This window comes from Gekko japonicus, unplaced genomic scaffold (genome assembly GCF_001447785.1).
Source record: "Gekko japonicus isolate JY-2015 unplaced genomic scaffold, Gekko_japonicus_V1.1 scaffold1982, whole genome shotgun sequence".
Lineage (NCBI taxonomy): Eukaryota > Metazoa > Chordata > Lepidosauria > Squamata > Gekkonidae > Gekko > Gekko japonicus.
This window is the reverse complement of record NW_015176035.1, coordinates 223,260-238,007: the sequence shown is the minus strand read 5'-3', so window position 1 is coordinate 238,007 and position 14,748 is coordinate 223,260. Positions and strand designations below refer to the sequence as shown.

Here is a 14,748-nt window from a genome sequence, read left to right as displayed (position 1 = left end):
AAGAGAAGCAGAAAGACGAACCACGCTCCTTTCTCTACGAGAGGGCCGTCGCCTGAGAGAAAAGGAGGAAAGAGAGCGCGGGGGCCCGCGGAGACAGGCGGGACTACAGCCCCCATCGTGCACCGCGGGACGCCTTTTTCCGTCGGGGGTGGCGGAGTATCCCGGCATGCCCCGCGGCGCCGCCCCGGCCCTCCTCGTTGCCGGGCAACGGGTACTCAACAGGATGGCGCGGCCCGGGGTCCCCTGAGGGGCGGCGGCGGGGAGCCCCCTGTCTCTGGCGCCATGCAGCAGCAGCAGCCCGGCGGCGGCGGCGGCCTCTCGCCGACCAAGACGCTGACGTGGCGGGACCTGGGCGACCAGGCCTCCCGGCAGCGCTCGTGGATGACGGCCCCCTTCGTCACCTTCTCCTCCCTCCTCGTCGGCCGCCAGGATGACGACCTCCCCAAGGAGCTGGAGGAGGCGGAGCGGCCCGGCCCGGTCTCCGAGGAGGAGGAGGAGGAGGAGGGCGAGGAGGAGTCCACCGAGTCCGAGCCGGAGCCCGAGCCCGAGCCCATGGAGGTGAGGGGCCGGGCCGGCTGTGCGCCGCGACAAGGAGAATTACGGGAGCGCGGGGGTCGGGGGTGGCGAGGCCCCGCTACAGGGAGGATTACGGGAGCGCGGCGTTTTGGCGGTGCGCTAGTCCCGTCATTACGGGAAGGGAGCGGGGGGGGGGTGTCCTGGAGAAGGGGCGCCGCTGCAAGGGAGATTACGGGAGTGTTGTTTTTCGGGGTGCGGGCGCCAGTCCAGTCATTACGGGAAGGAATGGGGCTGTTGGAGAAGGGGCGCCGCTGTAAGGAAGATTACGGGAGTGTTGTTTTTCGGGGTGCGGGCGGTACTCCAATCGTTACGGGAAAGGAATGGGGCTGTTGGAGAAGAGGCGCCGCTGCACGGGAGATTAGGGGAGTGTTGTTTTTCGGGGTGCGGGTGGTACTCCAATCATTACGGGAAGGAATGGGGCCGTTGAAGTTTAGGCGCCGCTGCAAGGGAGATTACGGGAGTGTTGTTTTTCGGGGTGCGGGCGGTACTCCAATCGTTACGGGAAAGGAATGGGGCTGTTGGAGAAGAGGCGCCGCTGCACGGGAGATCACGGGAGTGTTGTTTTTATGGCATGGCCATTGAGCTGCTCTGACCAAATGCCATGTTTCCTGGCAACAGGAAGCATGGGATCAGAAAGATGTCCCAGGGGAAGGCATGAACCCTTTAGAAATCAATATTTCTATACAAGGTGGTGTCCCATTGCCTGCCTCTGCGTAGCAACCCTGGGCTTTCTTGATGGCCTCCCATCCGAATGCTAAGGGCCGACCCTGCTTAGCTTCTGACAAATGCTAAGGGACGACCCTGCTTAGCTTCTGAGATGTGACGAGTTCGGCTAGCCTGGGCCATCCAGGTCCACGGCCCTCTGCATCTATAAGGAGGAGGAGGAGGAGATTGGGTTTCTACCCTGTCCTTCACTCAAAGTCTCAGAGCGGCTGACAATCTCCTTTCCCTTCCCCTCCCCACCACAGACACCCTGTGAGGTCAGCGGGGCCGAGAGAGCTCTTTCGTGGACTGCTCTTTCAAGAACAGCTCTGATAGAACTATGGCTTGCCCAAGGTCACATCAGCAGCTGCAAGTGGAGGAGTGGGGAATCAAACCCGGTTCTCCCAGATCAGAGTCCGCGCACTTAACCACTACACCAAAGTGGCTACACCAAACGACCAGGCAGATCTACCCGCTTTGACTGTTTTAGCACCACTGAGCTGTGCCTCTGTCTCTCGCCCTCAGGAGGAATTTGATGGCGTGCTGGACGAAGACACTGTCGCCGGAGCCCTGCACAACCTGGGCCGTTCAGCCCCTGGCACAGAACATGTCTACCTCAATCTCTCGCTGACCGTGAGTTGTCTTTTGCAGTCCTGCCGCTGATCTGTGCCCCTTCCTGCTCGAAACCTCAGCATGGCCTCATTTGGAGACAGGGAATTCTTGATGTCCCTTCTGCTAGAGCACCTGATCGTGGTGACCTTGTGTTTGCATCCCAGCTGTGATATTATTCCAGTAGAGTGTGCTGTGTGTCTATGGGGAGGGGCCGTGGCTCAGCGGTAGTGCAGCTGCTTGATATGCAGAAGGTCCCAGGTTCAATCCCCGGCATCTCCAGTTAACGGGTGATGTGAAAGACCTCCACCTGAGTCCCTGGAGAGTCACTGCTAGTTTGAGTAGACAACACTGACCTTGGTAGATCAAGGATCTGATTCAGTATAAGGCAGCTTTGTTTGAAACAGGGGTCATTTCCTGCGGGAGCGCACAGGAGCGGAGCTCCGGCAGTAAGGAGCCCAGGAGGCGGGCACATGCAACAAGCCCCGCCCCCTGCTCCCAGCAGCCCTCAGTCAGAGCAAGAAGCAGCCAGGTAAGTTGCAGAGCCCCCCCCCCGGCCCGCCTTCAGGTACAAGCTCTCCCTCCGCTGCGAGGACAGATCTGCACGTTCCCCCCCCCCCAATAGCTAGCAATCCAAAAGAGTCCAGTGGAGCCTGAGCGGTGGGTGTTGCCTTCTGACACACTTCCAGTGATGCCAGGGGGCATGGCATTTGGAAATAAGTTATGCTAATGAGCTCCTGCACCTCTTTTTCTACGAAATGACCGTGGTTTGAAAGTTCCAGTGAGGGGAGGGGCCATGGCTCAGTGATAGGACATCTAGGTCCCAGGTTCAATCCCCAGGATCCCCAGTTAATTGGTGATGTGAAAGACCTCCACCTGAGACCCTGGAGAGCCACTGTCAGCTTGAGTAGACAATACTGACTGTTCAGTACTGGGTTCCATGGATGAGCAGGACCCCCAAGCCTAGTGATCCGCGGCGTTCCCTCTAAGCTGAGTGAGTGTGAGCTAGCTCACAGTTGTTTAGCCTCCGGCTCGCACATTTTTGTCTCGGCTCAGGAAGGATGGGGCTCCAGGGCACATTAATGTATGCAGTAGCCAAATCGCTTGCTGACTACTTTAATGCCAGTTGCTCATAAAGTAGAACTACTTTAATGCCAGTTGCTCATAAAGTAGAATTCTTGCTCACAAGACTCCACAGGTGTTTAGTCATGGCAGCCACATGAAACGTCTTTGGACAGCGCTGGTTCTTCGGCTTTGAAACGGAGATGAGCACTGCAACCCTAGAGTCGGACTCGACTGGCTTTCGAGCAAGGGAGACCTTTACCTTTACCTAAATAACTTTAAATCTTAATACCATCGACCACTGAGAATACCTGGTTTTTATTAGAGTTGTATGGCACATATGTGTTATGTTATTTGTCTTGTGTTGTAATGTGGTTTTAATTGTATCATATTTTATACTGTTGGAACCCGCCCTGAGCCCATTGAGGGGAGTGTGGGCTATAAATCAAATAAATAAATAACAATTGCATAGAAATGATTGAACTAGCAGCAGCCCATTCCAGTGTGAGCCAGCACGGCATAGTGGTTAGAGTGTTGGATTAGGACCTGGGAGATCCAGGTCTGAATCCCTATTTAAGCCACGGAAGCTCGCTGGGTGTCCTCGGGCCAGTCACGTGCTCTCAGCCTAACCTACCTCACAAGGTGGTTGTGAGGAGAAAATGGAAGAGAGGGCGATGACGTGAGTCTCTTTGGGTCCCCATGGAGAGAAAGGCAGGGAATAAAGCAAGAAATGAAGAAGAGAGAAGAGATTGGATTTATACCCTGCCCTTCACTCAGAGTCTCAGAGTGGCTTACAGTTTGGTGTAGTGGTTAAGTGCACAGACTCTGGTCTGGGAGAACCGGGTTTGATTCCCCACTCCTCCACTTGCACCTGGCTGGATGACCTTGGGCAAGCCATAGTTCTGATAAGAGCTGTTCTTGAAAAAGAGCAGTTCCTGTCAGAGCTCTCTCAGCCCCACCTGCCTCACAGGGTGTCTGTTGTGGGGAGGGGAAGGGAAAGGAGTTTGTAAGCCCCTCTGAGACTCCTTTCGGTAGTGAAGGGCGGGGTATAAATCCAATCTCCTCTTCTCTTCTTCTTCTTCTTCCCCCTCCCCTCCTCACAACAGACACCTTGAGAGGTAGGTGGGCCTGAGAGAGCTCTTTTGAGGACTGCTCCTGAGCGAACAGCTCTGAGAGAATTTGTGACTGACTCAAGGTCACACCAGCAGCTGCATGTGGAAGAGTGGGGAATCAAACCCGGTTCTCCCAGATTAGAGTCCTTGCTCCTAACCACTACACCAAACTGGCTCTCTCAAGCTGCCAAGAAAAGAAAAAGAGATTGGCTTTATACCCCACCCTTCACTACCCAAAGGAGTCTCAGAGCAATTTACAATCCCTTTCCCTTCCCCTCCACACGACAGACACCCTGTGAGCTAGGTGGGGCTGAGAGAGCTCTTTCGAGGACTGCTTCTGAGAGAACAGCTCTGAGAGAGCTTGTAAGTGACCCAAGGTCACACCAGCAGCTGCATGTGGAAGAGTGGGGAATCTAACCCAGTTCTCCCAGATTACAGTCAGTGCTCCTAACCACTACACCAAATTGGCTCTAATTCCATGCCGATGTAATAGTTGGGAGAGTTTGGCCCTTTCTTAGCAGACCGGCCTGGGATTATCTTTTGCCTTGTGCCTGGTGCCTCCTCGAGAGGAGGACCAGTTATGCCCTCGCTTTCTCTTCCCGCAGGACCGCTTGCTAAGCGATGTCAGCGTCCTCTCCAAATACATTCACCTCGAGAAGCTGGATCTCTCCCACAACAGAATTACTGGTATGTGGCCGTCGCTCCTGTAAATTTCTTGGTCGTAAATGCCCTTTCAAATTAAGGTGAGGGGAAGGCAGCCAACCAGGGCAGCTCTCTTATTGCGAGAAAGCAATTCGCGGCTTCGCTTCCGCGGCTCGGCAGAATAGGCCGGCTATCGTGGAGAAATATAGGAGTGCCCCCCTCGAGCCCATACAGAAAGCCATAATGACAAATGCTCAGAAAGTAGAACATAAAGATTATTGTCCGCTTTATTATCTGGAAATAAAATGCAAACAGGCATGTCAGCTCCGGAGCTTGGGTTAGACATTAGGAGACGTCTTGGACGGAGTCAGTCCGACGGTTTGCGGAGCCCCGAGACTGTCTGCAGCAGCTGACGCAGGTGCTCCAAGGTCATCGCAGAACTCTTTCCTTAACTGCATCAGTTAAGGAAATACCCATGTTGGAAATACCCATGTTGGATATTTATCAGAGTCAACAAAGTGCGGCGGAATAACTCCACACAGACACATGTGTGTTTAACTTCTAAGGAAAAGTTTACTTCAAAATTAAGGAAAGGATTATAGAATCGTAGAATCATAGGGTTGGAAGGGACCTCCAGGGTCATCTAGTGCAGCTCCCTGCACAATGCAGGAAATTCACAAATATCTCCCCCTCCACACACACCTCCAGTGACACCTGTTCCATGCCCAGAAGATGACAAAAAATCTCCAAGATCTCCAGCCAAACTGGCCTGGAGAAAAAATGCTTCCTGACCCCAACGTGGCAATCAGCATTTCCCCGGGTGTGTAAGAAAGGGCCACAGGAACTAAGCACTGAGGCAACCCTTTCCTGCCCCCCCTCTCATGATCTGCCTCAGTTCACAGAATCAGCATTGCTGTCAGAGGGCCATCGAGCCTGGAAAGAAAACAACAGCAGTCTAACCAACTCATCTTTCTAGTTCTCATCCGCTCCATGTTTTTTCTTTGTTCCGTCACTGACCCCAGGGAACGAAGGAATGGAAGTTTCCCCCCAATGCTCCACCCCTTGTGTACGCACAGAATAGCATGTACTATCTCCAATATATTGATTAGCCAATACTCCAATGTTAAGGTCGCCCCGTTAAGAATAAGACCTCCCCCTTTCTGGTGGGAAGAATCTACTCTGCACCCGATTGGTTCTGTGCTAAACCTGCTAGTAGTAGCTTACAGAAACTGCAGCTTAACCCTTTCACGACTGAAGGGATGACACTTGCAGAACCCAGCAACCCTGAAAGTTTGTAAGAATCAGAGCAAAGTTCGGGTCCAGGGGCACTGTTAAGGCCAACAAAGTTTTATTCAAGGTGTACGCTTTCGTGTGCACGCATGCTCCTTCAGATACACTGAAATTTCACCCCCGAGCTCACTGGGATAGGGTGGGTTATATGTGCAATAAATAAATAAATAAATAAATAAATAAAATATCAACTTAAATCCCTTGAAAAGAGGGTTAGACACATTCGTGGTCCCTCAATACCTGTGAGCCACAAGGGTTGACCTCAGGGCTTTTGGCACCCCTAGGCCATACAGCACCTCCACGTTCAAAGGTAGTTTACCCCTGAATGCCAGTTCCCGGGGAGACCTTGGTCTGGCTCTGTGACCCTGATGTGGGTCTTCTGGGGGACATCCAGTTGACCACTGTGGCAAATGGTCTGTGGGGGAAAATTACCAACTGCAGGATGGGAAATTCCTAATTTGGGAAGGCGCTTGGGGAGGGGAGGGACCTTAGTGGGGTATAATTCCCTAGAGTCCACCCCAGGCTCGTAGCCAGGATTTTTTAATTCGGGGGGGCCCCCACACAGACACCCCAACCCAAGCACCAAGAATACAGAGCATCCTTTGCCCCAGACAGAGAGCTCCTTTCTATACCTTGTGGCTAATAGCCACTGATGGACCTCTGCTCCATATGAGAACATAAGAGAAGCCAATGCTGGATCAAGCCAGTGGCCCATCCAGTCCAGCACTCTGTCACACAGTGGCCAAAAACACCAGGGGCCATCAGGAGGTCCAGCAGTGGGGCCATGACACTAGAAGCCCTCCTACTGTTGACCCCCCCCCCAAGCACCAAGAAGACAGAGCATCCCTTGCCCCAGACCGAGAGTTCCTATCTATACCTTGTGGCTAAGAGCCACTGATGGACCTCTGCTCCATATGAGAACATAAGAGAAGCCAATGTTAGATCAGGCCAATGGTGCATCCAGTCCAACACTCTGTGTCACACAGTGGCCAAAAACACCAGGGGCCACCAGGAGGTCCAGCAGTAGGGCCAGGACACTAGGAGCCCTCCCACTGTTGCCCCCCCTCCAGGCACCAAGAATACAGAGCATCACTTGCCCCAGACATAAGATCATAAGTGAAGCCAATGTTGGATCAGGCCCATCCAGTCCAACACTCTGTGTCACACAGTGGCCAGAAATACCAGGTGCCATCAGGAGGTCCACCAGTGGGGCCAGGAGACTAGAAGCCCTCCCACTGTTGCCCCCCCCAAGCAGCAAGAATACAGAGCATCCCTTGCCCCAGACTGAGAGTTCCCATCTATGCCTTGTGGCTAATAGCCACTGATGGGCCTCTGCTAGGAAAAGACCTCTGATGGGAAATACCTCTGCCCGAGACCTTGGAGAGCCTCTGCTGGCCAGAGTAGACAGTACTGACTCTGATGGACCAGCAGTCTGATCTGGTGCAAGGCAGCTTCTTGTGTTTATTCGCCACAGACTCCTTAGGAAAAGGGGCAGGATAAATAAATAAAAAGTTGCAGAGGAGATGTACAAAGGATCAGTCTGGCCATTGAGCTTTGTTTCTGGGCGAAGCAGGCTTGGAGGTAGGGCTAGTGTTGCCAGGTTCCCCTCGTCAATCTGGTGGTGGATCCGGGAGGCGTTCTGGGGGTGGGGGGCGACGTGCAATGTCGCCACCCAGAAATGATGTCATCGCGTCAGTGACGCCGGGGGGGGGGTGACTCTCTGGTTTTTGGGTGCAATTCAGTAGTGAATTCACCCTCAAACCATAGAGTTTTGGCCAAAAGCCAGAGCCTCCCCGTGCAATGTCCCCCAACGTGATGACATCACTTCCGGGTAACATCGTGTCGGGGACATCACGCCGCCATGTCCGTAGCTAGGGGCAGGGTTTCCCCCACCGGCCAACTGGTCCGTAATGGAGAGAACCCCCCAAAAGTGAGGGATCCCACGCTTGGCCCTGGGGGCTGGCAAACCCTCGGTAGGGCAGAAGGCCTGAGGTCCCTGGCAACACCAGGTAGGGATCTCAGATAACAGATAAAGACCTTTCCCTGCCTAAGAGGGAAACTACTCCAGGGGTTCCTGAAAAGTCAATAGTCAGGTCCAATCCAAGGGACAAGGTTCCAGTGGTTCAGTACTTGTGTCCACAAAACTGCTGTTTCTTCTGGCTGATTTTATAGCCAAGTCTTCACACATCCTTGGCAGTCATCCTGAAACTACTCACCCATCTCGTCAGTTGACAGCTGATGATGGGCCACGAGTCTTGCACTCCTCCTCCCTTTCCTGCAACTCAGCTCGCCTCTGACTGCATCGGCGCTGCAAGGGTGTGGGTGAGCCAAGTGGCCTGGGAGTGGCTTCTGAAAACTTGTTTACTGTTTCAGAACTACAAGGCTTTGGTTTGGTTTCAGCTGTAGAATGTGACTTCTGCTCAGCCAGTAACCTGATCTCTTGTTGCTTTCCTCTTGGCTTAGAGCCAGCTGCAGCCAGTTGTTCAATTAGAGGCTGAGTTGTTGGACCTCTGTGTCCTGCTGCTGGACCTCCAGAGGAACTGGTTGGCCATTGTGTGAGAGAGGATGCTGGACTAGATGGACCACGGGTCAGATCCAGCAGGGCTCTTCTGATGTTCTTATAAGGGGAAGGCCTCGGCCTCCCTGCCCTGTTGTTGACTGTCCAGAGGAACTGGTTGGCCACTGGGTTAGACAAGATGCTGGACTAGATGGACCACTGATCTGATCCAGCAGGGCTATTCTGATGTTCTTATGAAGGCCTCGACCTCTCTACCCAGTTGTTGGCTCACCAGAGGAACTGGTTGGCCACTAGGTGAGACAAGATGCTGGACTACATGGACCACTGATCTGATGCAGCAGGATTCTTCTGATGTCCTTATGACAGCCTCGGTCTCTCTGCCCTGTTGTTGGCCCTCCAGAGGAACGGATTGGCCACTGTGTGAGAGAGGATGCTGGACTAGATGGACCCTCACTGGTCTGATCCAGCAGGGTTCTTCTGATGTTCTTATGTGGGAGATCAGTTTTCAAGCATGCACTCCACCTTGACTTACTAGCCTTGGAATAATATGACAACTAACCCTTTTGGATGTTGCAAGGGGAAAGAAAACGAGTTAACCTGTTCAGGGGGTTTTACATAGGACCTTAAGGATATTACAGCTCTCTGGAGGTACAGAAAAGCTGCAGAATGTAGTGCCAGCCACAAAGCTCTGCTTCTAAACAATTTTCAGTAAGTTCCATTTACTGGGGGGGAAAGGTTTTCGCAGACTAGGGAGACCTGCAGGATAATCACACGGAGTGAAAACAATGGTGCAAATGTGCCCCATTTATACGTGCACACATGCTGTCAAGTCACAATTGAGTTACGGCGACCCCAGCCAGGGCCTTTCCAGGCAAGCGAGAAGCAGAGGTGGTTGGCCATCGCCTTCCTCTGCAGAGCCTTCCTTGGTGGTCCCCCATCCAAGTACCAACCCCGCGTAGCTGCTGAGACCTTATGAGATCAGGCGATACGACACCCCCTTCCCTCCGATTAATTTATAGAAGGGTGGGATGGGGGCTCTTCTTTTGGGAGTAAATTTTCAACCCGTATTCAAACGAAGATCAATTCTGGCCCGTTTTGCCTTCTTTCTCCTGCCCGTCTTTCTCCTTCTTCTCCAGGCCTCTCCTGTGTCAGTCACATGCCTTACTTGCTGGACTTGGATGTTTCCCATAACGAACTGACCACATACTTTGACTTCAAGCCACCTAAGAATCTCCAGGTAAGGAAGAAAGCACAGCTCAGGGGATTTGTGTCACCTTGATGGAGTTAGCTTCTGTTTGGCTCGGCAACGCATTACAAAATCTTAATGACAACCCGTGTTCCCTCTAAGCTGAGTTAGTGTGAGCCAGCTCCCAGTTTCTTAGCCTCCAGCGCGCGCATTTCTTGTCTTAGCTCAGGAAGGGACGGCTCCAGGGCAGACTAATTTACGCAGCAGCCAAATCGCCCGCTCACAACTTTCATGGAAGTGGCTGACAAAGTTGGATTTTTGCCCACAAGACACCACACCTTAGAGCAGTGATGGCGAACCTTTTAGAGACCGAGTGCCCAAACGACTTCCCCAAACCCACTTATTTATCGCAAAGGGCCAACACGGCGATTTAACCTGAATACTGAGGTTTTACTTTAGAAAAAACGACTCACACATTAACTTAAGACGATCCAAACAAAGTAAGGAAAGCAATCCCAAATGCTTTCATTTACTTAAAACTATTTGGCAGAGAATTCGATACTTTTAATGATGGTCTGGGCCTGGCTGGGGCGATGGCATGCGTGCCCACAGAGAGGGCTCTGAGTGCCACCTCTGGCCCCCGTGCCATAGGTTCGCCACCACTGCCTTAGAGGGAGCACTGATACTCAGGGCAAGATCTCTTTGTTTTGCCCTTGCTGCAGCTTATTACTAGAACTCGCGGTCGATTGTTCAGAAGCTTAGCAAGACCCAGGAAATGAAACCGGTAACAGCCATTTTTATTCAACCAGTCGGCTTCCACATAGCAGAATCGGGTAATATCAAAAGCAGACATGGATGTCAAGAAAGGACCCTGCATCCATTCCACCACTGTTGTCTCTGGAATTAAATTGGGGGAATCCAGTCTTCTGCAGAACGACATATGCACATTGGTGCCACGCGCACCAGAATCCCTGAGTTTCGGGTTGCCAGGTCCTACCTTCGTAATAGCGGGGGGAGTCCTGTGCCCCCCCCCGTCCAGGAGTTCTTCTGCCTGCACGCGAAGCGATGGCGTCACCCGGAAGTGATGTCATCACGCCGCGCATGCCGCCGGGTGACGCTCTAGCAACCAGCCTAAAATCTCTGTGGTACTCAGGGATTCTGGTACCATAGAGTTTTCAGGCCGATTGCTAGAGCGTCGAGCCAAGTTGGGTAGAAGGTTCCTCAGTAAAGCGAAAAACAGCCGCTAGGATGGGGTGCCCAATCTTTTGGGAACCTGTGGGTACATTTGGAATTCTGACATGGCATGGTGGGCGCCACAACAAAATGGCCGCCACAAAATGGCCGCTGCAGGAGGTGGAGGCAGACACAAAATGATTGCCTCCGCTGATGCTCAGTAGCATAGTGTAGGTGTTTGTGGTGTGGTGGCTGCCACCGCCAAAGCAACATTTTAAATAAACCGCACAGCCAATAAAAAGCCCTAACCGGCCCTACCCAGTTCCTAAAAACACTCTGTGGATGTGTTCAGACGGCATGCTGAGAGCGGTTTAAACTGGTCCGGTTCTGGATAATCGCGATCACACTTACCCCTCTCACCGTGCAGTCACGGCGCTCCCCGGCGTCTACACTACTGACGCGCGGGAGCGTGTGTTGGCGGGTTTTTAAATTTTTTTCTCAGTTTGCACATGTGCATAGGCACTCATCCATAGAATGGGGGGGCGAAACTACCATGGCGCATGCGCAGAACCACCAGGGCGAATCAATCCAACCCCTCTAACAAAAGACTTCCCTTTAAACGTTTGACCCGAAAATGGCCTCCGTGAGATCCCAAACTCATCTAAACTCTAAAACAAGTGACTGTTTAAATGTCGGTTTTCTAAATACGGTAGCGGAGCTCTGCCTATGCGCAACTCCGCTGGCGCATTAAAAAAATGGTGGGCGAAAAGCGGAAGCCTCGGCCAGCTTTTGAGCAGGGAGGAGGTTTAAACCGGAAGTGGCTCGACACCGGAGGAGCGATCACACAGGGGGAAATGTTGCTTTAAATGGGAGAAATGAGAAAACACCACTTGGGGACCTGGTAACAAAATACTCCGGGTTAAAGGGGTTTTGAGCCGGAAACCAACGGCTGGGGACGGGAGGCAGATGTTGACTGTGGGCTCGTGCATATAAAATCCGTTGCTGAACAGTCACAACTAGAGATGTGAAGGCCCGGAAAAAAAAAGGAAAAATTCGGGGGAAAACCAGGTTTTTTCCATTTTTTTCCTGAAGCCTTTTTAAAAAATTTTCAAAAAAATGGAAAAATAGAAAAAAATTAAATTAAATTAAAAAATTGACTATGGAACATTTTATTTTAACATGATGAATAAAATATTTTAAGACAAGGTGTTCAAATATTTTCCAAATCATTTCTAATATATATATATATATATGGTATCAGATTTATCTAATTTCTGTGCACTGAGGACAAGCAAGTCCTAGGTTACAAACTGAACTCTCCAATGCAAGAACAAGATGCAATTCTTCCTTTAGGAGGTGCGATTGTCAGAAGAAAATAAAAAAGTTTCAGTTTTGTTTTTGCATGTGGGTGGGTATTCTGTTTGTTATAATTGTTTGGATACACTACATTTTTAATATGCTAGTTGTGATCATTTTATGCCAAGTAAAAATGTCCATAGTCATATTTTATGTTCCTAAAGTAACAGAATTACTTTCAATCTAGAAAAGACAAAAGAAATGCTAATGTAGCATTTTTTTCAATTTTTCCGAAAATTTCCGTTTCCCCCCGAAAAAAATTGGGGCAAAACCCAGGTTTTTCTCGAGATTCAAAATTTCTGGAAATTTTACATCTCTATTCACAACACCAGATCAAACGGCACGTCTAAACGCACCCGATGAGCACCAAAAAAGGTGTAGATGTGCCCTGGCGCCCCCGGGCACCATGTTGGGGACACCGTGCACTAGGAGGTCTCAAGCGTCTCCCCCTCCTCTCTTCCTGTGCAGGTAGCAAATTTTTCGTGCAACGAGATCCCAGCAATGCGAGACCTTTCCGCCTACCAGTCACTTAGAAAACTCATCCTGGACAGTATCCTTTTTTTCGCAGAACAGCGTTTCTAGAGGGAAGTCTGTAAAGAGCCTTTAATTCAGCTCCGTGGGGCCTTTTCAACAAACACCCAGAGCTTTTGTGCCATGAGCCAGCTCAGCTTTGAAACCCTTCGAATATCGATCTCTTTCTAATCCCCCAGCCTGCCGTATCCGGGGGCGGGGGGGGCTCGGGGTGTGGGTTAATAAAAACGGATTAAAATCCGACGGGACGCTCAAAGGACCGATCTTCCAGAGGAGCGGCCATGCTAACCGGCTACAGCGAAAGTAACAAAGGAGTCGCGTGGCGCTTTACGGTACTAGCCTACCGTGACATGGGCTTTCACGGGCCGTGGGCCCACTCCATCGCGTGCCAAGCCTTCCTTCCTGGTTTAATTCTGATGAAATCCAACTCAAATCCCAAAGGCAAGCGAGTCGCTCTCTGGATCAGCCGCTCTTGTACAATCCTCAAGACAAGAACCCGGTGAAAAAGAGCTGGGGTGAGTTCAGGGATGGCCTCGTCGTACCTCGAGGTTGGGGCAGCTGCCGGGCCCCGGGACTTCCGGTGGGGCCCACTGCCCTGACCCTCCCCCCCCACACACCTCCCATGCAGTGTTTCCTCTAAGCTGAGTTAGAATGAGCTAGCTCACAGTTTTTTAGCCTCCAGCTCACACATTTTTTGTCTTAGCTCAGGAAGGACGGCTCCAGAGCAAACTAATTTATGCAGTAGCCGAATCACTCGCTCACAACTTTAATGCCAGTAGAATTTTTGCTCACAAGACTCCACAGCTTAGAGGGAGCATTGCTCCCATGCCACCTGTTTGTACGGGCCAGTCCCAACTGCCCAGCATGTGGGTGGCACACAGTGGCGGCGCTCCTGGCGGCAACGGCAGCGGCACACGTTGGCCAGTGTTGTAAGTGAAAGGTGGTGCAACTGAGCATGTGCGGCGGGAGGGCTCGCAAGTGGAAAAGGATGCATGAGTGAGTGGGGGGCATGCAGGTCTGGGAGTGGAAAGGAGGGTGTGGCGCTCTGGGTATTGTCTGCCCAGGGCCCCCCCAAAACCTGAAAGCAGCCCTAGATGAGTCAGCCCAGAGCGCATAGTTGACCTATGAAGAAAGGTTACAGGGGTAGACCTCGGGGCAAGGCCTGCCCTGCCTGGTGAAGCTCCACATTTTCTAAACATTTCTATTGTTTTCTGTTAACCTACCAGAAATTTTAAAAACTACATGAGACTCCACGATAAGTATATAAGAAGCCTCTGAATCCCAGTACCAGGAGGCAACATCAGGGGAGGGCCTTGGCCTCTGCCCTGTTGTTGGCCCTCCAGAGGAACTGCTTGGCCACCGTGTGAGACAGGAGGCTGGACTGGATGGACCCTCACTGGTCTGATCCAGCAGGGCTCTTCTGATGTTCTTATGAAGGCCTCGGCCTCTCTGCCCTGTTGTTGGCCCTCCAGAGGAACTGGTTGGCCCCTGTGTGAGACAGGATGCTGGACTAGATGGTCCCTCACTGGTCTGATCCAGCAGGGCTCTTCTGATGTTCTTATGAAGGCCTTGGCCTCTCTGCCCTGTTTCTGGCCCTCCAGAGGAACTTGTTGGCTGCTGTATGAGACAGGAGGCTGGACTAGATGGACCTCCACTGATCTGATCCAGCAGGGCTCTTCTGATGTTCTTATGAAGGCCTCGGCCTCTCTGCCCTGTTGCTGGCCCTCCAGAGGAACTTGTTGGCTGCTGTATGAGACAGGAGGCTGGACTAGATGGACTCTCACTGGTCTGATCCAGCAGGGCTCTTCTGATGTTTTATCAGGGGAAGGCCTTGGCCTCTCTGCCCTGTTTCTGGCCCTCCAGAGGAACTTGTTGGCTGCTGTATGAGACAGGAGGCTGGACTAGATGGACCTCCACTGATCTGATCCAGCAGGGCTCTTCTGATGTTCTTATGAAGGCCTCGGCCTCTCTGCCCTGTTGTTGGCCCTCCA

General features: G+C 52.0%; 1 protein-coding gene across 2 annotated transcripts in view; it reads left to right on the top strand.

Annotated features, from left to right (window-relative positions):
* Nucleotides 1–214: 214 nt before the first annotated feature.
* LRGUK (leucine-rich repeats and guanylate kinase domain containing) overlaps nucleotides 215–14,748 on the top strand; it is a 101,955-nt gene continuing 87,421 nt past the window's right edge. For both annotated transcript variants that reach the window (XM_015426628.1, XM_015426629.1), the window contains exons 1-5: nucleotides 215–558; nucleotides 1,804–1,911; nucleotides 4,667–4,748; nucleotides 9,648–9,748; nucleotides 12,695–12,776. In XM_015426628.1, the coding sequence (XP_015282114.1) occupies nucleotides 283–558; nucleotides 1,804–1,911; nucleotides 4,667–4,748; nucleotides 9,648–9,748; nucleotides 12,695–12,776 (649 nt within the window). In that variant the 5' untranslated portion in view covers nucleotides 215–282. The remainder of the gene's footprint in view (nucleotides 559–1,803; nucleotides 1,912–4,666; nucleotides 4,749–9,647; nucleotides 9,749–12,694; nucleotides 12,777–14,748) is intronic.